At 39.9% G+C, this 24,946-nt stretch overlaps 1 protein-coding gene across 1 annotated transcript in view; it reads right to left on the bottom strand.

The window, feature by feature from the left end:
- The window catches only part of NUP35 (nucleoporin 35), a 57,001-nt gene that overhangs the window by 15,621 nt on the left and 16,434 nt on the right, over positions 1–24,946 (bottom strand). Inside the window, exon 4 of the mRNA XM_066346689.1 lies at positions 20,892–20,952. Within this exon, the coding sequence (XP_066202786.1) occupies positions 20,892–20,952 (61 nt within the window). The remainder of the gene's footprint in view (positions 1–20,891; positions 20,953–24,946) is intronic.

The raw sequence follows: 24,946 nt of genomic DNA, 5'->3' as shown, positions 1-24,946 counted from the left end.
TCCAGCAAAACAAATGAAAATGAAAAAGTCTCACACTATGGTACATTTGGAGAATTGAGAACACTAATCAAAGAAAGACCTCAAATTTTTTAAAAACCAGGCCACACTTGGCCTTGTTCGGTTGGCTCAGTGGTAGAGCATTGGCTTGGTGTGTGGATGTCCCGGGTCCAATTCCCAGTCAGGGCACACAGGAGAAGCAACCATCTGCTTCTCCACCCCTTCCTTCCTCTTCTCTCTCTCTCTCACTCTTTCTCTCTCTCTCTCTCTCTCTCTTCCCCTTCCACAGCCATGGCTCAATGGATTCGAGGGCATCAGCCCTGGGCACTGAGGATGGCTCCATGGATCCTCCACCTCAGTTGCTAAAAATAGCTCAGTTGTGAGCATGGCCCCAGATGGGCATAGCACTGGCCCCAGACAGAGGTTGCTGAGTGGATTCAGTCAGGGCATATGTAGGAGTCTCTATCACCCCTCCTGTCACCTGGAAAAAGAAGAAGGAAAAAGAAAAAAACAGGCCATATTCAGGAATCAACACCACAAATAACCCACAAAACACTGGAAGCTAGAAGACAATGAAATGAAACCTCCAAAAGTGAAAGCATACTACACCTCACCAAGCTAGCAGTCCATTGTAAAGATAGGAAAGAAAGCATTTCAGAAATGAGGTCTTCAATTTCACTTCCCATTGCAAGTTTCCTAGAAAGCTACTCAAATATATTCTTTAGCAAAATGAGGAAATAAGCTAAGAAGAGAACATGTTATCTAGGAAAAATAGTTCAATTCTAGAAACTGCTAAGGAAAGTCCTAGGATGATAACTGTCTACCATGCTGAAACAGAAAACTGCCAAAAGACCTGGCCCAGTAGCTCAGCTGGTTAGAGCGTTGTCCCGATACGCCAAGGGTGCAGTTTCCATCCCCAGTCAGGACACATACAAGAATCAACCAACAAATGCATAAATGAGTGAAACACAAAACGATGTCTCTCTCTAACATCAAAAAAGAAACAAATAAAAACAGCCAAGAGGACCCGGGTTCGATTCCCGGCCAGGGCACACAGGAGAAGCGCCCATTTGCTTCTCCACCCCTCCGTCGCGCTTTCCTCTCTGTCTCTCTCTTCCACTCCCGCAGCCAAGGCTCCATTGGAGCAAAGATGGCCCGGGCGCTGGGGATGGCTCGGGCGCTGGGGATGGCTCTGTGGCCTCTGCCTCAGGCGCTAGAGTGGCTCTGGTCGCAACATGGCGACGCCCAGGATGGGCAGAGCATCGCCCCCTGGTGGGCAGAGCATCGCCCCTGGTGGGCGTGCCGGGTGGATCCCGGTCGGGCGCATGCGGGAGTCTGTCTGACTGTCTCTCCCTGTTTCCAAGCTTCAGAAAAATGAAAAAAGAAAAAAAAAAAAAAGAAAAAAAAAAAACAGCCAAGAAAGACATTCTCAGTTTAAAACAAACAAAAAACTGTGTTTGACACTATCTGAACATTTTTTAAAAGATAAAAATGTATCATAGCAACACAACATTTGCTTAAAATAAAGGGAGCAAATGGCACATAAAAAATTAGAAAAATGGGGAAAATGACAAAAAGACAATTTTTATTTTTTCTTAAGTAAGCAGCAGAGAGGCAGAGAGCCAGACTCCCTCATGTGCCCCAACCAGGATCCACCCGGCAAGCTCCCTATGGGATGGTGCTCTGCCCATCTAGGGCCACCGCTCTACTGCTCAGCAACTGAGCTACACTGCTCACAAAAATCAGGGGATCAGGGAACGTGCAGATACTGTAGCACTTTCAGACTTTTGTACAGTGCACTTTCACCAATAAAATAAAAGTTGGTTTTACATCTCATTCGCAAAATCAAATGCTTTTTTAATCACTTCATATTCATTTTGAAATATCCTCTAATTTTTGTGAGCAGTATATTTTAGCATCTGAGGAGAGGCCATGGAGCCATCCTCAGTGCCAAGGGCCAGGGGCCAACTTGCTCCAACCGAGCCATGGCTGTTGGAGGGGAAGAGAGAGGCAGAGAGAATGGCGAGGGGGTTGGGCAAAAAGCAAATGGTCACCTCTCCTGTGTGCTCTGAACAGGAACTAAACCCAGGACATTCAAACACCAAGCCAATGCTCTACAACTGAGCCATTCATCCAGGGCCGAAAAAGACAATTAACTAAAGAAAAATTAAACTTACAAAAAGGATAAATTATAATATAATGCTTGATTCAACAGACTATGTTTTAGATAGTCATAATAATATAAACACTAACAAAGGAATAAAGCTTGATATAACTATACTGTTAATGCAGGGGGAATAAGACGTAGTATCTTCAATACCCTTAAATATAGCAACATTGAAAACTGAAATCAAGAATTACCAATATAATCACATAAGGCTGACTGAATAATGGCCCTCCAAGATGACTACATCCTAACCCCCGGAATCTTACCTTATATGGCAACAGGGATTTAGCAGATGTGATTAACCCTTTGAGTAGTAAGAACATTCATGTACATCCTTATGCCTCCTGACCACCCAGAGTACAATTGTAACATGTATAAGGCAACATTAAAAAAAAGCAAATGTATGTTCTTCTTGTTTTCATAAATTGGTTATCAAACAAACATGATTTTAAGTTAATAAAACTGTAACTGGGACTAATTTCATTTTTTGAAAAAATACTCCTAGGGATCAGCGAGCATGAAAAGAACTCACTACTCACAAAGGGTTCAGGATCTTGAGATGAGAAGATTACCCAGGACTATTCAGGTGGGATCACACAATATATCCACTAGTATCCTCACAGAGGGAAAGAGAGGGAGATTTTGCTCCAGAGAGGTGATGTGATGATGGAAACAGAGACTGGACTGATACACTTGGAAGATCAAAGAAGGGGCCCCAAACCAAAGAATACAGGTAGTTGCTAGAAGCTGAAGGGAAATAATAATTCTTCCTAGAGCCTCCAGAAGGAGCCAGTCCCACCAACACCTTGATTAGTGTACAGCCAGAAGCCAAGGCCAGGGCCACTATCACAGCCGCCCGGCCCATGCAGGTTCGCATTGGATTCGGACAGTCGGTAAAGAAACCATGGAGCCAAAAACTGGTGGGCCATAGTCTTTAATCTAGCTTGCACCCAGCGGGCAAGTAAAAATACACACTGGGCTCCAAAACCCAGTCACATTCAGTGCTCACAAAGCTACTGACTTATCCGAGTTTCCTAGAATCAAAGGTTTCTAGCTCACCAACCTTATTCTCCTCAGTTCCCCATCTCCTTTCCTTATCCCAGATACAAACTCTACACAGACTGGCATCTCACTCAGCACTCCACCATCTTGGCTGCTTTTCCTGGCCTCCTCCACGTGGCCTCCTTTAGCTGCTGGCTCTACTCTCTCCGCTCTCTCATGCTAATCTCAGGAACCCAGAGCCAAGTCCCGTTCTGCCCCCATTTTATAGTGTAGCTTCACAACCTTTAATCCAATATACAAAATAGGGTAGTCTCTAATACAAAGTCACTTCTCTGAGGCATGATTGGATTGTACCGCCCTACAGCAAAAAGGGTAGGAAAGGCTTAATCCCAAAACCAAGCCCCAGGCTACAAGAATTCTGCCTGCCTTTAGCCCACCCCAACACACATTAATACCACCTGGGCAACGGCCTCTTTAACAAAGTGAGCATAATACATTTTATCTGCCCAACAATTAGCCCAATGAAATTGACTCTGAACTTCTGATTCCTGGAACTGTAAGAATAAATCTGAGTTGTTTTAAGCCACTACATTTGTGAAAATTTGTTACAGTGGCATTAAGAAGCTCATCTCATGTAGGTAAATGGAAGTAAATTGCAAAAGAAAACAGTTTTAAGGTCTGACCTGGCCAGTTCTGGAGAAATAAAGCTCAAGACTGCTGCATTTCACTGTAAGTATTTAAGTACTATTTGGTTTTTAAAACTACCTTCGTTTATTATTTTGACTAAAATGTAAAATACCCCCACTGAAACTATAGACCACTCAACAGTACCATGGCTAACATGGCATGACACTAAAGTAAATTTTGGTGACAAATTTATATGACCCTGTAGAGCCAGCGGCCAAGGCCAGGGCCGCTATCACAGCAGCCTTCTGGCCTATGCAGGTTCCCATTGGATTCGGACAGTCGGTAAAGAAACAGCGGAGCCAAAAGCTGATGGGCCATAGTCTTTAATTCTAGCTTGCACCCGGCGGGCAAGTAAAAATACACACTGGGCTCCAAAACCCAATCACATTCAGTGCTCACAAAGCTACTGATTTATCCGAGTTTCCTAGAATCAAAGGTTTCTAGCTCACCAGCCTTATTCTCCTCAGTTCCCCATCTCCTTCCTTCTCCAGCGTCAAACTGCACAAACTGGCATCTCACTCAGCACTCCGCCATCTTGGCTGCTTCTCCTGGCCACATGGCCTCTTTCTGCTGCTCTCTGCTCTGCTCCCTCCGCTCTCTCATGCTAATCATCCCAGGAACCAAGAGAGCAAGCTCCCACTCCGACCCCATTTTATAGTGTAGAAATCCAAACCCTTAATCCAATATACAAAATAGGGAAGTCTAATACAAAGTCACTTCTCTGAGGCATGATTGGATTGTACCACCCCACATCAAAAAGGGTGGGAAAGGCTTAATCCCAAAACCAAGCCTCAGGCTACAATGATCCTGCCTGCCCCCAACACACATTAATATCACCTGGGCGACGGCCTCACGTGGGCAGCGTCATCTTTAACAAAGTGAGCATAATATATTTTATCTGCCCAACAGACCCCATGGTTGCTGGCTTGAAGGGGTCACTGGCCCAGTGGGAGCCCACAGAGTCAAGGCACATATGAGAAGCAATCAATGAACAACCACAGTGACACAACTACAAGTTGATGCTTCTCATCTCTCTTCCTTCCTCTCTGCCTGTCCCTGTCTGTGTGTGTGTGTGTGTGTGTGTGTGTCTCTCTCTCACTAAAAAAAAAGAAAGAAAAAAAAGTTACCTTACATGGCAAACAGGAATTAAGGATGCAGATGGATTTAAGATTTCTAATCATCTCATCTTAAATAAGATTTTTCTGGACTAACCCAGTAAATCTGACATAATCACAGGGGTCCTTAAACAGGGAGGAAAAAGAGTGATATAAGGAAGACAACTGGCCACTTTAAGCTTTTAAAGATGGTAGAGTAGCATGAGCCAAGGAATCTGGGCAGCTTCTAGAATCTGGAAAAGAAAAGATTCTCCCCTAGAGCCTCCAGAAAAGAATGCAGCCTTACCAATGTCATGATCTTAGTCTATTAAAGACCCACTAACTTCAGCCCTCCAGAAGTTTAAGATAATAAATTCAAGCCACTAATCTGTGGTAATTTGTTTCAGCAGGTATAGGAAACTAATATAATCTAGAATAAGGTTGTTTTGACTCTACTTATTATTAAAGAAAAGCTATGGCAGGCCAAGCTGGACACAAATACTCCAGTCCTCTTGTTTGGCAGTGGATTATCACTGCCTCAGGACACTATGTACATGTATTAGTTTCCTATGTCTGCTGTAATAAATTACCATAAACTATGTGGTTTAAAACAACAGAAATTCCTTCTCTCCCAGTTCTGGAGGCCAAAAGTCCAAACAAGTTTTCACCAGGCCCAAACACCTGCTGGAGGCACTAAGGGAGAATCCACTGCTTGCCTTTTAGCTTCTGGTGACTGCTGACTCGTTTTGGTGCCCATTAGCTTGTGGCAACAATACTCCAACCTCTGCCTTAGTCTTCACACACCTCCTCCTCCTCTGCATGTCTCTCTGTTCTATGTCAGCTTTCTCTCTGCCTCTCTTATAAAGAAACTTATAACTGAATTTAGGGACAACTAAGGTAATTACCAGGGTTAACTTCTCCTCTATCTCCTCAAATGTCAACTCTCTTTGAGAGCTCCTCCTCTCAAGATCCTTAATTTAATCTTCTGTTTTGTCCACACAGTAATATTCACAGATTCCAAGTATTAGGATGTGGATGTACAATTTTGGGGCAGCCATTCAACTCACTAACAACTTAGACATAACAGTCTATTTAGTCAACAAATATTAATATTTACTAAGGTCCATTTATACCCAGCTCTGTAATGGTTAAATGATAAAGGTACAAAAGCAATCTATCCTGAAAAATTTCATAATCCAGTAATAGAGAAAGATAAGAGCTGAGCAGTGAGAGCTTTTCAGGAGCACATACAAGGAGCAGAAAAGAAAGTGTCAGGGAAAACTGCCAAGATAAATTAGTCTTTCCCCTTCCTCTGACACTATAGGAACTTAGAGCTACTAGTATCAACAAAAACTGCTACAACCTAGTTATCACACTTTATCTGTTAACAATATGCTAACACAAATAAGGATTCTAATTCAATAAAAGTGGGGTACCTTTTGATAAGATAGCTAATAGATAAGCAAAGAACTTCTCAAGAAAAAAATTAAGCAAGTTTAAAAGAAGATTAAAAGCAGAGAAGTATTTAAGTAGTAGTAGAAGAAAATTGAGGGAGGAGGATGGGGAAATATAGAATCAACATATTCAACATATTCTACCAGGGCAATAATATACCATGGTTACAAAGAGTTTCTAAAATTCTTTAGTCTAGATTTCCCACTTTGTCCTATGATCAAGGTTTCCCTGCACTGGAAATATGACTGTAAAAGAGATGTTACTAACAGTTACAGAATTTAAAAAGAATAATAATAAAACCTCCTTATTGGACACAGAGACCTAAGCATAAAATATCAAGTGTCATTAAATCCCACTACATCTGCTTATAAAATTGCCAATCTCAGAAAGTTTAAATTTACAAATCATACAAGAAATTTTCATTTAACACTAAATATAGGAGTTAAAAGAATAGCTCTAAGTGAAATGTCTATATTTCCCCCTTAATTTTCTCAAGTCAACTCCTTTTCCCCATTTCTTGCTTAATATTGGCCATGCATGGTAGAGCCTCATGACCCTCACATCGTTTCAAAAATACATTTTTTCACTTATGCTCCATTAGGACTTCCTACACATAAATTCCTTACACTCAAAGTAGATGCAGCAGTGGCTCCCAGTGGCCAATTTATAATTAGTATATTTTCCCACCATAGACCTTAGATTTCCATATATGGTTTCAAAACTTGTAAGAACTTCATAAAAGTTACAGTATTACACAAAAATTAATGAATGATAGCTAATTAACTTTAAACCTGTGCTCTTTTACTTGACACCAGTAAGAATATTTTAATACATGCTTTTCAGAGAACTAAGAGATTCTTTAAAGAATGAAATACATTAAGATTATGTGTTTTTGCATTTTTCAATGTCCCTGGGATCACTTACTGACTTAAAAACTAGTTACTATTGTAATAAATAGTCACATACAAAGCACTCTCATCTACCTTTTTGTTTGATCAGATCAAGACTGTTAAAACCTGAACTAGCCCGACCAGGCAGTGGTGCAGTAGTAGACAGAGCATCAGATTGGGACGCGGAGGACCCAGGTTCAAAACCCTAAGGTAGCCGGATTGAGTGTGGGCTCATCTAGTTTGAGCAAGGCTCAGCAGCTTGAGCCCTAGGCTGCTGGCTTGAGCAAGGGGTCACTGGGTCTGCTATAGCCCCCTGGTCAAGGCACATATGAGAAAGCAATCAATGAACAACTAAGGTGCCACAACAAAGAATTGATGCTTCTCATCTCTCTCCCTTCCTATCTTTCTGTCCCTATCTGTCCCTCTCTATGTCGCTGTCTCTGTCACAAACAAACAAAAAAAACCCTGAACTTATTTCCCTAGGACATTTCACCTCAGATTTGTTGGTATGAGACTGAGGTAACACCCTAGATTTTTCACCACAATATACAGGGTGGGGCAAAAGTATATTTATAGCTGTGACAATGCAAAACACACAAAAGTTCATTCTTGTACTATTATTATTGTATTATTTTCCACACAAACAACTGTAAACCTACTTTTGTCTCATCCTGTATGTGATAACAGAAATCTAAAGATATCAGCCCAAAGTTTCTGTCCCCTGGTTGGATTAATTGATCATTCAAGCACTAATCTAGGTATTGTTCTGAGGTAGTGGCAGGTAGTCAACCTGGTCCCTACCACCTACTAGTGGGCGTTCCAGCTTTCATGGTGGGCAGTAGCGGAGCAACCAAAGTATAAATAAAAAGATAGATTTAACTATACTAAGTTGTTTTATAAAGACTTATTCTGCCAAACTTAGTGAAAATCCGACATAAAGTACTTGGTAAGTAATTATTATTATATGCTTTAACTTGCTGTAACTCTGCTTTATAAATTTTATAAAGTAAAGTTACTTCCCTATTTTATAAATCACCATTACTGTGGAACCGGTGGGCGGTTAGAAAATTTTACTACTAACAGAGATACAAAAGTGGGTGGTAGGTATAAAAATGTTGACCACCCCAGTTCTGAGGGGACTTTGTAGATAGTATTAAGTGACTAATCAGCTGACCTTATCTGCCAATCCTATAATTTTTGCAAGTTTGCTTTACACTACTTTGTTTTTACAAAAGCCCCTCTGAAAACAGAGTTCAGCATTAGTTTTGCAGCATGAGCCACGAGCAGCAGTGAGAGTCCCACCACAAAGCTCCTTCCTTGGGAACTACACGCAGCATCTCAGCATCAAGCTGTGATAGCTTTGAGCTGTGCCTGTGAGCATCTGCACTTTACCTCGATTTATTTTGTGCATCTATTAGCAAGAAGTGTTCGGAGATGCTTAAATGCTTCTTTGCTATAGGCCGTTTCCACGTTCCAAAGGTTTCATAGTAATATTATACTTTCAGATAGTAGAGGAAACTGGTAATCCATTGGGCCCAATGTAATCAATGAACCTTTAGCAGTAGCTGGCAGTAAAGTCAAATCACAGATCCAACAATAGAGGTCGGACGTCACGGAAATGGCGCCGTGAGCAGCGCGTCCGACAGATCTCCCCAAAATCTCAACAAATTTATCAACTAGAAACAGAAAAATTTATCCTCGGAGCATCCCGGAGTTCCACACACACACTGAAAGCGAAAGGACTGTTGCCGAGGAGGGAATACGCCTGGGGTGAGTCAACCCACACGTGCAGCTGCCCGCGCAGCGTCCCGGGGAGTGCCAGCAACCACCGGCGTGCTCTGAGAAGCCGCGCGCCCGCGCCCCGAGCCGCGTCCCGGGGAGTGCCGGCAACCACCACCGGCGTGCTCTGAGAAGCCGCGCGCCCGCGCCCCAAGCCGCGTCCCGGGGAGTGCCGGCCACCACTGGCGTGCTCTGAGAAGCTGCACGCCCGCGCCCCGAGCCGCGTCCCGGGGAGTGCCGGCCACCTGAGAAGCCGCGCACAAGCACCTCCCGTGCCGCGTCCCGGGGAGTGCCAGCAACCACCGGCTTGCTCTGAGAAGCCGCGCGCCCGCGCCCCGAGCCGCGTCCCGGGGAATGCCAGCCACCACTAGCGTGCTCTAAGAAGCCACGCGCACGCGCCCCAAGCCGCGTCCCGGGGAGTGCCGGCCACCACTGGCGTGCTCTGAGAAGCCGTGCGCGTGCGCCCCGTGACGCAGTCCGGGAGAGGCGCCAAACCTGTCTTGACTAGTCAGGAGATTCTCTCCGTGGACGGGGCACCTCACCCAGCCATTCGAGCTAACAATCAAGCGTTGGGGGAGGGGCGCGCAGGCAGCCTGAAATACTCTCTGGAGCACAGCTGCGGATCCAATCACTGAAATTAGCTTAACCCACAAAATCTACGCACCCATGGGGCTCTAATTGATAAGATCTCTCCCAGTTCAGCGATCCAAGACAAGAGGCATAATATTTTCCAGTGCCTTTCGCTAAAGGGGCGGGGGCAACTTCTGATTGACAGAGCCTCCATATTCAGGGATATACCTAACAAGAGGGACTTGGCAGATATTAAGATCTATATAGCAAGCAGCGAATAGTGCATCTTCTTTCCAGCCAAAACAGGCTACAAAGTGTGGAAAGCCTGGGTTGAGTGGTCCAACTGAATGGTAGGTGCTGAACAGTCACCTTGACAACAATTGACTCCCAGCCCCACCTGATTACGCTGGAGGCTCTGACTGCCAGAGCCTTACCCAGAGCCTTGCGCTGAGTGAGGATAGAGTGGGGATTTCCCAGCTCCTTGAGCCTCTTACTCCCCAGACAGAAGCAGTGGCAGCCTCATAGCTGGATCACCAGGCTGCTAATTCAGGAAGGGGAGACTAGGGGAGAGACTCCAGGAAAGCAAACTCTCTCTCATTGTTGGACTCTACAAACGCCAACAAGCCTTGACTACCAGTGAGACTAAAGCCAATTATATGACATTGCCATAGAATCCCATCAACTGCAAATCCCTACCTAATCGTGACACAGGGGCAGAACCTGGGGTACAGAGTCACCGACCAGGAAGAGGGAGAGAAAAGAAAAAGGAAGAAGTTAACCTCTCAAAATCAAGAAAAATCCACAGACTTTATAACTTGTTCCACTAATTCTTTGTTGTTGTTGTTTCTCTCTTCTTTCTTATTGCCTTTATTTGTATTTCCTCCACCTCGGTCCTTTTATTCTCTGCCCATCTTATGCTACCCTTTTCTTGAACTACACTACCCATGAGTGTTACATTTTATTTCTTTTCTTCATCCTTACTCTCCCTTAGGGTTACACTTCAAAACCCTTAACTCTCACTCTCTCCCCTTTTGTTTTCTTTTTGTTTTTTTTCCCTTTCCTATTTTTCTTCCTTTGTTTCTCTCTTTTTCTTATTTTTTCCTTTCTATTCGTTCCTTCTTTTCTCCTTTTACTTTTCCTCTCATTTAATCCTCAACTACGAACAAATTATTTAATTTGGGAATCAAGTTTTTTTTTGTTTTTGTTGTTTGTTCTTTTTTTTTTTTTTTTTTTTTTCTTTTCTTTTCTGCTTTTGTTCTTGGTTTTCCTTTATTTCCTTTTGTGGCATTTTGGGTACTTTTTACATTGCTTTTTAACTCACTAGCATTCCTCCCAACCCAAAGTCTCCATTGTATTTAGTCTTCACTCCACTTAATACAACAGATTTTTACTTATTATTTTTATTTTTTTCTTCTTTAAATATTATTTTTTCTCTCCTTTTTTCTGTTTCCCTCTTATCCCTCTCATTATATCTCTTAGTCGACCATCACTTACAAGCAAATCATTTTATGCTTGTCTAAGATATCCTCCTTTTTTTTTTTTTTTTTTTTTTGCATTTAGTAGGTCCCTACTCCCTTTTTTGCCCCTTGAACTCTTCACCCCAAATCAGGCCCTCCGTTATAGGCAGTTTTTGTTCCATTTAGCATAATATAATTCACAGGTCATCACGATATTTACCTAAAGAGGTGAGAGGAGGGAAGGAGAAGAAAGAAAAAAGGGGGAAATAATAAATCATTACTTTTTTTGTGTGTGGAGTGTTTTTTTTTGTTTGTTTTTTCTTTTTCTTTTCTTTTTTTTTCCCCCTTTTTATTCTTTATTAATTTTAATTAAGAATATCAACAAGACCACCTTCAGATGCCAATAAGAAAAAGGAAATCGAATATTATGGATACAAAAGATAGAGAGGTAACACAAATAGATGTGGAAAAATCTATGGAGAAAAGATTTAGCATACTGGAAGCCTTGGAGCCAAATGACAGAGAATTTAAAATAGAAATCTTAAAAATACTCAGAGATATACAAGAAAACACAGAAAGGCAATTTAGGGAAATCAGAAAACAACTCAACGATCACAAAGAATATATTACCAAGGAAACTGAAACTATAAAAACAAATCAAACAGAAATGAAAAACTCAATTCACGAACTGAAAAACAAGATAACAAGCTTAGCTAATAGAACAGCCCAGATAGAAGATAGGATTAGTGAAATAGAAGACAAGCAACTTGAGGCACAACAGAGAGAAGAAGAAAGAGACTCAAAAATAATAAAAAACGAGAAAACCCTACAGGAATTGTCTGACTCCATCAGAAAGAATAACATAAGAATAATAGGTATATCAGAGGGAGAAGAGAAAATGGAATGGAGAATATACTCAAACAAATAATAGATGAGAACTTCCCAAGCCTGTGGAAAGAACTAAAGCCTCAAATTCAAGAATCAAACAGAACACCGAGTTTTCTTAACCCCAACAAACCCACTCCAAGGCACATCATAATGAAGATGACACTAACCAATGACAAAGAAAAAATTCTCAAGGCAGCCAGGGAAAAGAATAATACAACATATAAAGGAAGACCTATTAGATTATCATCAGACTTCTCAGCAGAAACTCTACAAGCTAGAAGAGAGTGGACCCCAATATTCAAAGCCCTGAAAGAGAGAAACTTTCAGCCAAGAATACTATACCCATCAAAGCTATCCTTCAAGTACGAAGGAGATATAAAAATATTCACAAATACAGAAAAGATAAGAGAATTTATCATCAGAAAGCCCCCACTCCAGGAAATACTAAAGGGGGTTTTCCAACCAGATTCAAAGAACAAAAGAAAACATAACCCCAAGTAACAGCTCCACCAAGAAAACAATAAAACCAAACTTAGACTGTGACAACAAAAGAAAAAAAAGGGGAGAAAGGATGAAGATTAACAGTAGCAAAGGATGATGAAGCACAGAAATACTCATAAGAAAGGGTACTACAATGAATATGGTAGGTACCCTTTTCATTACTTAATGGTAACCACCCTTGAAAAAAACACCACAAAAACACTTGACTTAAAAAAGGTAGCAACAGAGGAAAGAAGTATGGAATACAAACAAACAAAAACAAACGATAGAAAAACAAAAGAGAAGAATCAAACAAGATACAAAACTAACAGAAAGCAATTTATAAAATGGCAATAGGGAACCCACAAGTGTCAATAATTACACTAAATGTAAATGGATTAAACTACCAATAAAAAGACACAGAGTAGCAGAATGGATTAAAAAAGAAAATCCAACTGTATGCTGCCTACAAGAAACTCATCTAAGCAACAAGGATAAAAACAAATTCAAAGTGAAAGGCTGGAAAACAATACTCCAAGCAAACAACACCCAAAAAAAAGCAGGTGTAGCAATACTCATATCTGATAATGCTGACTACAAGACAGAAAAAGTACTCAGAGACAAAAATGGTCACTTCATAATGATTAAGGGGACACTGAATCAAGAAGACATAACAATCCTTAATATATATGCACCAAACCAAGGAGCACCAAAATATATAAGACAGCTACTTATTGACCTTAAAACAAAAACTGACAAAAATACAATCATACTTGGAGACCTCAATACACCGCTGACGGCTCTAGATCGGTCATCCAAACAGAGAATCAATAAAGATATAGTGGCCTTAAACGAAATGCTACAACACCTGGATATGATAGACATCTACAGGACACTTCATCCCAAAGCGACAGAGTATACATTTTTCTCTAGTGTACATGGAACATTCTCAAGAATTGACCATATGTTGGGCCACAAAGACAATATCAGCAAATTTAGAAAAATTGAAATTGTACCAAGCATATTTTCTGATCATAAAGCCTTGAAACTAGAATTCAACTGCAAAAAAGAGGGGGAAAAACCCACAAAAATGTGGAAACTAAACAACATACTTCTAAAAAATGAATGGGTCAAAGAAGAAATAAGCGCAGAGATCAAAAGATATATACAGACTAATGAAAATGAAAATACGACATATCAGAATCTCTGGGATGCAGCAAAAGCAGTAATAAGAGGAAAGTTCATATCACTTCAGGCCTATATGAACAAACAAGAGAGAGCCGAAGTAAACCACTTAACTTCACACCTTAAGGAGCTAGAAAAAGAAGAACAAAGACAACCCAAAACCAGCCGAAGAAAGGAGATAATAAAAATCAGAGCAGAAATAAACGAAATAGAGAACAGAAAAACTATAGAAAAAATCAATAAAACAAGGAGCTGGTTCTTTGAAAAGATCAACAAAATTGACAAACCCTTGGCAAGACTCACCAAGGAAAAAAGACACAGGACTCAAATAAATAAAATCCAAAATGAAAGAGGAGAAATCACCACAGACATCATAGATATACAAAGAATTATTGTAGAATACTATGAAAAACTATATGCCACCAAATACAACAATCTAGAAGAAATGGATAAATTCCTAGAACAATACAACCTTCCTAAACTGAGTCATGAAGAAGCAGAAAACCTAAACAGACCAATCAGCAGGGAGGAAATAGAAAAAACTATTAAAAACCTCCCCAAAAATAAAAGTCCAGGCCCAGACGGTTATACTAGTGAATTCTATCAAACATTCAAAGAAGACTTGGTTCCTATTCTACTCAAAGTCTTCCAAAAAATTGAAGAAGAAGCAATACTTCCAAACACATTTTATGAGGCCAACATAACCCTCATACCAAAACCAGGCAAGGATGGCACAAAGAAAGAAAACTACAGACCAATATCTCTAATGAATACAGATGCTAAAATAACTAAACAAAATACTGGCAAATCGAATACAACAACATATTAAAAAAATAATACATCATGATCAAGTGAGATTCATCCCAGAATCTCAAGGATGGTTCAACATACGTAAAACGGTTAACGTAATACACCATATCAACAAAACAAAGAACAAAAACCACATGATCTTATCAATAGACGCAGAAAAGGCTTTCGATAAAATACAACACAATTTTATGTTTAAGACTCTCAACAAAATGGGTATAGAAGGAAAATATCTCAACATGATAAAGGCCATATATGATAAACCATCAGCCAACATCATATTAAATGGCGTAAAACTGAGGACTTTCCACCTTAAATCAGGAACAAGACAGGGTTGTCCACTCTCTCCACTGTTATTTAACGTGGTGCTAGAAGTTCTGGCCAGAGCAATCAGACAAGACAAAGAAATAAAAGGCATCCACATCGGAAAAGAAGAAGTAAAGGTATCACTTTTTGCTGATGATATGATCCTATACATCGAAAACCCAAAGGACTCCACAAAAAGATTACTCGAAACAATAAACCAATACAGTAAGGTCGCAGGATACAAAATCAACATACAAAAGTCCATAGCCTTTCTATATGCCAACAATGAAATATTAGAAAACGAACTCAAAAAAATAATCCCCTTCACGATTGCAACAAAAAAAATAAAATACCTAGGAATAAACATAACAAAGAATGTAAAGGACCTATATAACGAAAACTACAAGGCATTGCTAAGAGAAATAGAAAAAGACACAATGAGATGGAAAAATATTCCTTGTTCTTGGATAGGAAGAATAAATATAATTAAAATGGCCATATTACCCAAAGTAATATATAAATTTAATGCAATTCCCATCAAAATTCCTATGACATTTTTTAAAGAAATGGAACAAAAAATCATAAGATTTATATGGAACTATAAAAAACCCCGAATAGCTAAAGCAATCCTAAGGAAAAAGAATGAAGCTGGGGGCATTACAATACCTGACTTTAAACTATATTATAGGGCCACAATAATCAAAACTGTATGGTATTGGCAGAAAAATAGACACTCAGACCAATGGAACAGAATAGAAAGCCCAGAAATAAAACCACATGTATATGGTCAAATAATCTTTGATAAGGGGGCCAACAACACACAATGGAGAAAAGAAAGCCTCTTCAACAAATGGTGTTGGGAAAACTGGAAAGCCACATGCAAAAGAATGAAACTCGACTACAGCCTGTCCCCGTGTACTAAAATTAATTCAAAATGGATTAAAGACCTAAATATAAGATCTGAAACAATAAAGTACATAGAAGAAGACATAGGTACTAAACTCATGGACCTGGGTTTTAAAGAACATTTTATGAACTTGACTCCAATGGCAAGAGAAGTGAAGGCAAAGATAAATGAATGGGACTACAACAGAATAAAAAGTTTTTGCTCAGCAAGAGAAACTGATATAAAAATAAACAGACAGCCAACTAAATGGGAACTGATATTTTCAAACAATAGCTCAGATAAGGGCCTAATATCCAAAATTTACAAAGAACTCATAAAACTCAACAACAAACAAACAAACAATCCAATAAAAAAATGGGAAGAGGACATGAACAGACACTTCTCCCAGGAAGAGATACAAATGGCCAACAGATATATGAAAAGATGCTCAGCTTCATTAGTTATTAGAGAAATGCAAATCAAAACTACGAGATACCACCTCACCCCTGTTAGATTAGCTATTATCAACAAGACAGGCAATAGCAAATGTTGGAGAGGCTGTGGAGAAAAAGGAACCCTCATACACTGTTGGTGGGAATGTAAAGTAGTACAACCATTATGGAGGAAAGTATGGTGGTTCCTCAAAAAACTGCAAATAGAACTACCTTATGACCCAGCAATCCCTCTACTGGGTATATACCCCAAAACCTCAGAATCATTGATACGTAAAGACACATGTAGCCCCATGTTCATTGCAGCACTGTTCACAGTGGCCAAGACATGGAAACCAAAAAGCCCTTCAATAGAAGACTGGATAAAGAAGATGTGGCACATATACACTATGGAATACTACTCAGCCATAAGAAATGATGACATCAGATCATTTACAGCAAAATGGTGGGATCTTGATAACATTATAAGGAGTGAAATAAGTAAATCAGAAAAAAACAAGAACTACATGATTCCATACATTGGTGGAACATAAAAACGAGACTAAGAGACATGGACAAGAGAGTGGTGGTTACCAGGGATGGGGGGAGGGAGGACGCAGGAGGGAGGGAGGGAGAGAGTTAGGGGGAGGGGGAGGGGCACAGAGAAAACTAGACAGAGGATGACGGAGGACAATCTGACTCTGGGTGAGGGGTATGCAACATAATTTAATGACAAAATAACCTAGACATGTTTTCTTTGAATATATGTACCCTGAATTATTAATGTCATCCCATTAACATCAATAAAAATTAAAAAAAAAAAAACAATAGAGGTCAGAGATTCAAAGCATACAAAAGGACTTATCTGCCACTCGCTGTCTTTAAAATTAGAAGGGAAACCACAAGCCAAGGAACGAGGACAGTCTCTAGAAGCTGAGTACAACCTCCAGGCAACAGTCAGCAAAAAAACCCCAAACAAACAGGGACCTCAGTCCAACAACCACATGGAACTGCATTCAGCAAACACCCTGAATGAGTTTGGAAGCAGTTCATCTCCAGACCTCCCAGAAAGGAATATAGCCCTGCTGACACCTGAGCTCTAAAGAAAGAACCCAGCTATACCCAGACACCTGTCCTACTGAAACACAATTAAAACTGCGTGTTGTTTTAAACCACTAAAGTCTGTGGTAATTTGTTATGGCAGCAATGTAAACGTAATAGAGATTTTGGTACAGTGGGGTGCTATTGTAACAAACAACTAAAAATGTGGAAGTGGCTTTGGAATGAGACAGTGAGTGGAGGCTGGAAGAAATTAGATTAGCCTGACAGAAAAGGCCTGACCAGCCTTGAATGAACTGGAAGCAGAAATCTAGACTGTAAGCACACTGCCAGTGAGGACTCAGACTGCTCTACGAAACCTGGATCTGGAGGAAAAAATGATCTATCTTATCACTGGACACTGCTTTTGTCCCACAGTCTGAAAATCTCTTCCTTTTAAGTGCAATGTTTAAAATATTTTGTTTTATAGAATTATTGACTTGGTTTATATTAAATCTACTACAGTATCTTGTTATTGTTTCCTCTTCCCATTTTTATTGTTGCTAATTGTTCCTTTTTCCTCCTTTCCTGCCCTCCTTTATATCTAAGCCTCCACCACCCACCGCCTGGATCAATGCAGCCTCCTATCTAGTCGCCTTGCGTCCACCACTTACCCTCACCCCAGTCTATCCTCACCACAGCAAGAGTCTCACTTTTTTGTTTTCCACCTTTTCTGGGTAAAAGCCAGTTGTTACAATGACCCATAAGGCCCTATAACATCAGCCCCATTTCTCTGACCATATTTCCTACTACAAACCCCTCACTCATTCCATCTTACACTAGCCCCTTACTCTTTTTTGTTTGTTTGTGTTTTTTTTTGTATTTTTCTGAAGCTGGAAATGGGGAGAGACAGTCAGACAGACTCCCGCATGCGCCCAACTGGGATCCACCCGGCACGCCCACCAGGGGCAATGCTCTGCCCACCAGGGGGTGATGCTCTGCCCCTCCGGGGCATCGCTCTGCCGCGACCAGAGCCACTCTAGCGCCTGGGGCAAAGGCCAAGGAGCCATTCCCAGTGCCTGGGCCATCTTTGCTCCAATGGAGCCTTGGCTGCGGGAGGGGAAGAGAGAGACAGAGAGGAAGGAGGGGGGGGGGTGGAGAAGCAAATGGGCGCTTCTCCTATGTGTCCTGGCCGGGAATCGAACCCGGGTCCCCCGCACGCCAGGCCGATGCTCTACCGCTGAGCCAACCGGCCAGGGCCGCCCCTTACTCTTTTTTGAATACCTTAGACACACTACCACACCAGGGCCTTTGTACTTGCCATTTCCGCTGTCTATAACCTTTGCACTGCCTCCCTTACTTCAGGTTTTCGATCATACGTTATATTCCACCTAACTATCTGTATTAAGCAGAATAATGCCCCTCCAAAAAAGTGTCCACATCCTTATCCCTGGAACCTGGTATACTAACTACATTACATGGCAAGAAAGATTTTGGTTACAGATGGAATTAAGGCTGCTAACTAGTGTCCTTAAAATAGGGAGATTATCCTGGAAGGGCCCATGTATTCTATCTTGTGAATAGAAGACTGGCTCCTTAAAAGAAAGAGGAAGACATGACTACAGAATGATCAGAGAGATGCAAAATTGCTGGCTTTGAAGATGGAGGAAGGGGACCGCAAGTATAGAAATGTAGGCAGCCTCTAGACCAGGCATGGCCAGCATCCGGCCCGTGGGCCGGAATGAGTTTATGTGGCCCACAATTAAATTTTTAATATTCTCTGCTACTTTATAAATCTCAGCTACTCAGAAGCAGAAGCGTCTTGATTATTGAAAATCGAGATATTTAAGAAGATAGTGATAGGCGGAAAAGAATTCCGCGTGTGACTAATCTAGGGTTAACTTCCAATAATTGGTCAAATGGATTCGCGATACTTATTTTTTTTAAAAATTCCATTATAAAGATTTACAACTTTTTTTTTATATGAACTGTTTGACATTTAGCAGCGATGTGAAACCCATTCCTTTAGGAGGAGTTTGCCAGTGCGCACCAAGGTCAAACAATTCGTTATTTTTGTGGTCAAGTGTGCTGAATCAAGTAGCATTGTAGCATAGACAATAGCTGCAGTTGATAACTGAAAACTGTTTGTAAAACAAAATAATTATTTTATTTGTGATATAACCCCTTCAAGCTCATTCTATTAAATAATGTTTCGATCGACCGTGATACAGTTTAGATATTTATATATCATGTAATTATTTATTAAAATATAATTTTATTAAAAATTTTTTCATTCACATTTATTCATAAACAAATTACATAATAAAATTTTGTTTACTTAAACGAATCGTTTTTGTATTTAACATTCTTTAATTTTAATATTTTGTCTGGCCCGTGAAAAAAGTTTTCTTTCTAATGTGGCCCAGGGAAAAAACTGTTGGCCATGCCTGCTCTAGAAGATGGAAAAGTCATGAAAACATTCTCCCCTAGAGCCTCCATTAAATAACACAGTCTTCTGAATGCCTTAACTATAAGCCCACTGAGACTCATTTCAGACACCTCACATCCGAAACTTGATAAGACAATACATCTGCATTATATAAACCACTTTTAAGTTTATGGCAATAATAGAAAACTAAGAGACTACCCTATTAAAAACTGCAAGCCCCGTACCCTCTAGTCTTTACTAATTTTCCTCCATAAAAGTTATTACCTTCTAACAAACTTCATAATTTACTTATTCTATTTATAAATGTAAATATGTAAATAAATGTAAACTCCAAAAAGGCAAGATTATCTACTTTTTTCAGTTTCTCAGGGCTTCATACACGATCATGTACTTAATTATTGGCTGAATGAACATTTGATAGATTATAATAATATATTTATAAATATGTAAGAAGAGTTGTGTTAATGATGCTGGTGATGTGATAAAAATGCTATTAATCTTAAATATAATTGTTAGAGTTAAATTGGCTCCTTTAAAAATTCCCCTCACTCAACTCCCATTAGGGCAACTTCTTCAGTAAACATTTCCCTCGCTCCCCCTCCCCCTGTCTCCCCTCTACCCTGGGAAGGTTCTGAAAAATATCTTTGAGACAAAGCCATCCTTGAGGCACCTGAAGGTTGGGAAAAGGAGACAGTTTGTAACCAAGGCAACCAACCCCAATATGCTAATCTGAGTATGTCCAGGTAGAAACCCCAATGCCAACAACTCCTGTATCTAATGCTCATTCCCACAGCTATTTTTGGGCTGACACCCTTTGTTGGTCACAGCCAGCTGACACCCTTTTCGCCGAGACCCTTGTGCTGATACCCTTTGCTAGCTCCCTTTTCTTGGTCTCAGCCCACTTGTATCTAGTATTCAGGCGCTTTTAAAATAAACTTTCCTTTTGGAACACACACCAGCCTTGTGCTTTTCGTTCGTCTCCCGCAGTTTCTGCCTTTCAATAATCAATGGCTGTTTATAGCCAATGACAGATGTATAGCTATGCATTAATATTTCTCAAAACACCTTCTATTATTCACTCTATTCCTTTTATTGACAAATGCAATACTCCTGATTAGTTTTTAATAACTCCAAATACACTATTAAGTATATATTTCTAAATTATTAATATTTTGAATAGAATTCACATCCTAGCATTAAATTCAGAGAAGAATCAATATACAAAGTACTTTAATTCTGAAAAAAAATTATTTAGATTTGAAAAAGTCTCCAAGTTTGATATATATATAAAAGAAAACTGTTTGGCAATGATCAACTGCTTACCTGTTCCAGGAGTAGTTGTCGTAACTCCAACAAGAGGACTCTGCATTACTGACATGTTTAACTACATAAAAACAGAAGAAAGTAATAAGGTAAAAATGCAAAATTCTAACCATAACATATACACAATAAGTGTGTATACTTCCTTCATTCGATAAGGAAATATCTACCAGGTACTGGAAATGCCTACAATTCGCTCACAATCAAAGGAAACTCTCTTTTTTTTTCTTGTAGGAGAGACAGAGAGAGAGACAGATAGGGACAGACAGACAGACAGACAGGAAGGGAGAAGATGAGAAACATCAATTCTTCGTTGCAGTTACTTAGTTGTTCATTGATTGATTTCTCATACAGCAGACTGAGTGACCCCTTGCTCGAGCCAACAAACTTGGGCTCAAGCTGGTGAGCCTTGCTCAAGCCAGATGAGCTCGCGCTCAAGCTGGTGACCTCGGGGTCTCAAACCTGGGCCCTCCACATCCCAGTGCGACACTCTATCCACTGCGCCACTGCCTGGTCAGGCTAACTTTTTTTTAAGTGAGCAGTATTAGTCGAAAATATGCTGAATCTTTATTATATTATTTGTTTAAAATGAGTAAAGTCACATTGGTAAAAAGACATTTTTAGTAGAAAGTAACATTGCTATTTGGTTTTAGTCCCTAAGGCAGGGGTCCCCAAACTTTTTACACAGGGGGTCAGTCCACTGTCCCTCAGACCATTGGAGGGCCGCCACGTACAGTGCTCCTCTCACTGACCAACAATGAAAGAGGTGCCCCTTCCGAAGTGTGGCGGGGGCCAGCTAAATGGCTTCAGGGGGCCGGCTAAATGGCTTCAGGGGGCCGCATGAGGCTCGTGGGCCGTAGTTTGGGGACACCTGGCCTAAGGTATAATTATGTGGAATAACACAGATAATGGCGATTCTTCAAATCACCAAGCTCATATAGAAAAACAGAAAGATGGTAGCATTTTATTTTTAAACAAGCATTTATAAACTATGAAATACAGTAGACACCAGTCTACACCACTGTTTTTCAACCACCAGTCTGCCAGTAATTTCATGCTGTACCATTATCAGGGTGGTTAACTCTTTTGCAGACCAGAACAAAATTTCTGGCAGACTGGAGGTTGAAACACACCGGTCTACACAATAAAAGACAGCATACCTCTGTCTCTGCTCGTAGAAAGTTACAAAGCAAAAAAATTACCAATACTATAGTTCCTTTAAATGTGAAAAAATTAAAAATTAAATTTGCCAAAAGTCCTTCTAAAACCAAGAAAGGATCAAATCAGGAATGGTAAAACTCTCTAGAAGTAAATATATGCAGATTTTTAAAAACATATTCTGATTAAGGAAATCCAAAATCTGGCTATTACCTAGCAACCAGAACCAAATGCTAAAAGAATTTTAGGAGAGGTACAAAATGTACTGTTCAATTCTTAATGCCAACTTCTTTTATAATTAGAGAGATGCTGAGCAAAATCTCAGGAGGCAAAACTAATTTGGGTTTTAATCTAATAATAGTATTCTTACCAACTTTCAAGTAAGAAACATTCTCTACCAATTATGACCCATACAACTTTTAAACATTTTGAACATAGGGCCCTGGCTGTTTAGCTCAGCTGTAGAGCGTCAGCCTGGCATGTGGAGGTCCTGGGTTCAATTCCTAGTCAGGGCACACAGGAAAAGCACCCATCTGCTTCTCCACCCTTCCCCCTCTTTCCTCTCTATCTCTCTCGTCCCCTCCCACAGCCAAGTCTCTACTGGAGCAAAGTTGGCCCAAGCGCTGAGGACGGCTCCATGGCCTCTGCCTCAGGCGCTAGAATGGCTCGGGCCACAAGGGAGCAATGCCCCAGATGGGCAGAGCATCACCCCCTGGTGGGCATGCTGGGTGGATCCCGGTTGCATGCATGCGGGAGTCTGTCTGCCTCCCCACTTCTAACTTTGGAAAAATACAAAAAAAAAATTTTTTTTAACATAGCAATTACTGTAAGCTACTTTTCTTTTCGTATATTATCAGAGTAATGAAAACAAATTTATAAGCAAGTGGTTCTTATACCAAACTAAATATCAGATTTACTTAACCAACCTTTAGGAAAATATCCCAAAAGAGAACATTCTAGATTTGTCAAGTCTTGACAAGTAGGCCTAATATGTCAGGTATATCAAGCCTGTAAGTCAAAATTTACTGAAAGATGCTTTCTATTAAACTTTCCAACAACTATGCTATGCTTCATTAAGGGAAAGGCATAATACTGTACATTTCGCCAAACTAAACAGCAGAAATGTCTTTATACAAAGAATGTATAAGTTTAATTTTGACACACTGTGTTTATATGTCATACTAAGCACAATAATGACAGGACAGAACACATGATTATAAAAGCTATTAAACTTCCTACTTAAAAGAAAATTTCATACTACCTTTCAAGTGACAAGAGTAATAATGGGATCAGCACAGGACACTGTTACAAACATTGGCTCTAGATTTAAGAATGCCTAACTTGAAAGCCTGCCTCTGCTAGACTATCTGCCTTACCCTTAACAAATTATTTAAGCTGTAAGATCAGGGCCAGTACACCAAAAGTTCTTCTTAAGCATTAGGACACTTTCTTGCAGCAATCAGTCCCATCAAAATAGAGGCCTCTAACTTGAATAATATCTATGACTGAATGTAACACCAGGAGAACACCTATACTGTACCTACACCAACCCGAGCTCAACAACCCCATCAGAATGCCTACATCAGGGATATACTAAGCCAACGATTTTCAAGCTTATGGCACACATAACCTACTACTAAAATTTTGCAGCACAACAAAAAATATGTATTTTTGCCAATCTGACAAAAAGGTATAATTTTGATGGATTTACATAATAATAATAATAATAATAATTACCTACCCATTTGCTCCAAAGTAACTTTTAAATAAATCAAGTGCCTATTTCTGTATATTAGGATTTCTGGTACCAAGAATCAATCAATCAGATGCAACATTATTATGCAATGTGACCAATAAAATGCAACTCCATTATATGACTTATATATTTATGGTTCAAAACAGGGCATTTACACCAGATGGCAACTGTTGTGTTGGCTGCTGTCATTTTTTTGACAATCTAAAGAGGTCTGTACCCCTGACTAAAAATAGGTGCTGCATATTTTAAAAATTCTTGAGGCACGTGGGTTGAAAAATCAATGTTCTAAACCATCAGCTCATAAATATGCAAGAGGCAGTGTTTATATATAGTAAAATAAGTAACAGTGAACACAGCTCTAAAAGGATAGTGGTCTTATGTTAATAAAATAATTCCCAAAACAAATATCTCAAATCATTACAAAGTGCCTTAGATCTAGATAAAACCCTAAATCTTCCTTTGTTCTTTTACAGAATTATGTATAAATATTGAACTTTTAAAAGAACTAGAATGACTTAAACCATAATCATTTATTTTTTTATTTTTTATTTAGAAATTAAATTTAATGAGGTGACATTGATCAATAAGAGTACACAGGTTTCTGCCTGACCTGTGGTGGTGCAGTGGATAAAGCGTCAACCTGGAAATGCTGAGGTTGCCAGTTCGAAACCCTGGGCTTGCCTGGTCAAGGCACATATGGGAGTTGATGCTTCCAGCTCCTCCCCCCTGTCTCTCTCTCTCTCTCTCCTCTCTAAAATGAATAAATAAAATAAAAAAAGAGTACACAGGTTTCAGGTGAACATCTCTACAGCATTTGAACTGTTGATAGCATTGTGTGCCCATCACTCCAAAGTCAAATCATTTTGTCACCATATATTTGTTCCTCTTTACTCCCTTCCCAAACCATAACCATTTCTACATGTTTATTAAGTATGTTGGGGGTGTGAACAGATGAATAAGGCATATACATAAAAACCACAAAATTAGCCTAATCAGTGATGGTGCAGTGGGTAGAATGTTGATCTAGGACAGTGGTCGGCAAACTCATTAGTCAACAGAGCCAAATATCAACAGTACAACGATTGAAATTTCTTTAAGACCCAAATTTTTAAACTTAAACTATATACATAGGTACATTCCTTAT

This window comes from Saccopteryx leptura, chromosome 7 (genome assembly GCF_036850995.1).
Source record: "Saccopteryx leptura isolate mSacLep1 chromosome 7, mSacLep1_pri_phased_curated, whole genome shotgun sequence".
NCBI lineage: Eukaryota > Metazoa > Chordata > Mammalia > Chiroptera > Emballonuridae > Saccopteryx > Saccopteryx leptura.
The sequence above is the reverse complement of the archived record's forward strand: the minus strand, read 5'-3'. Positions and strand labels throughout refer to the sequence as shown.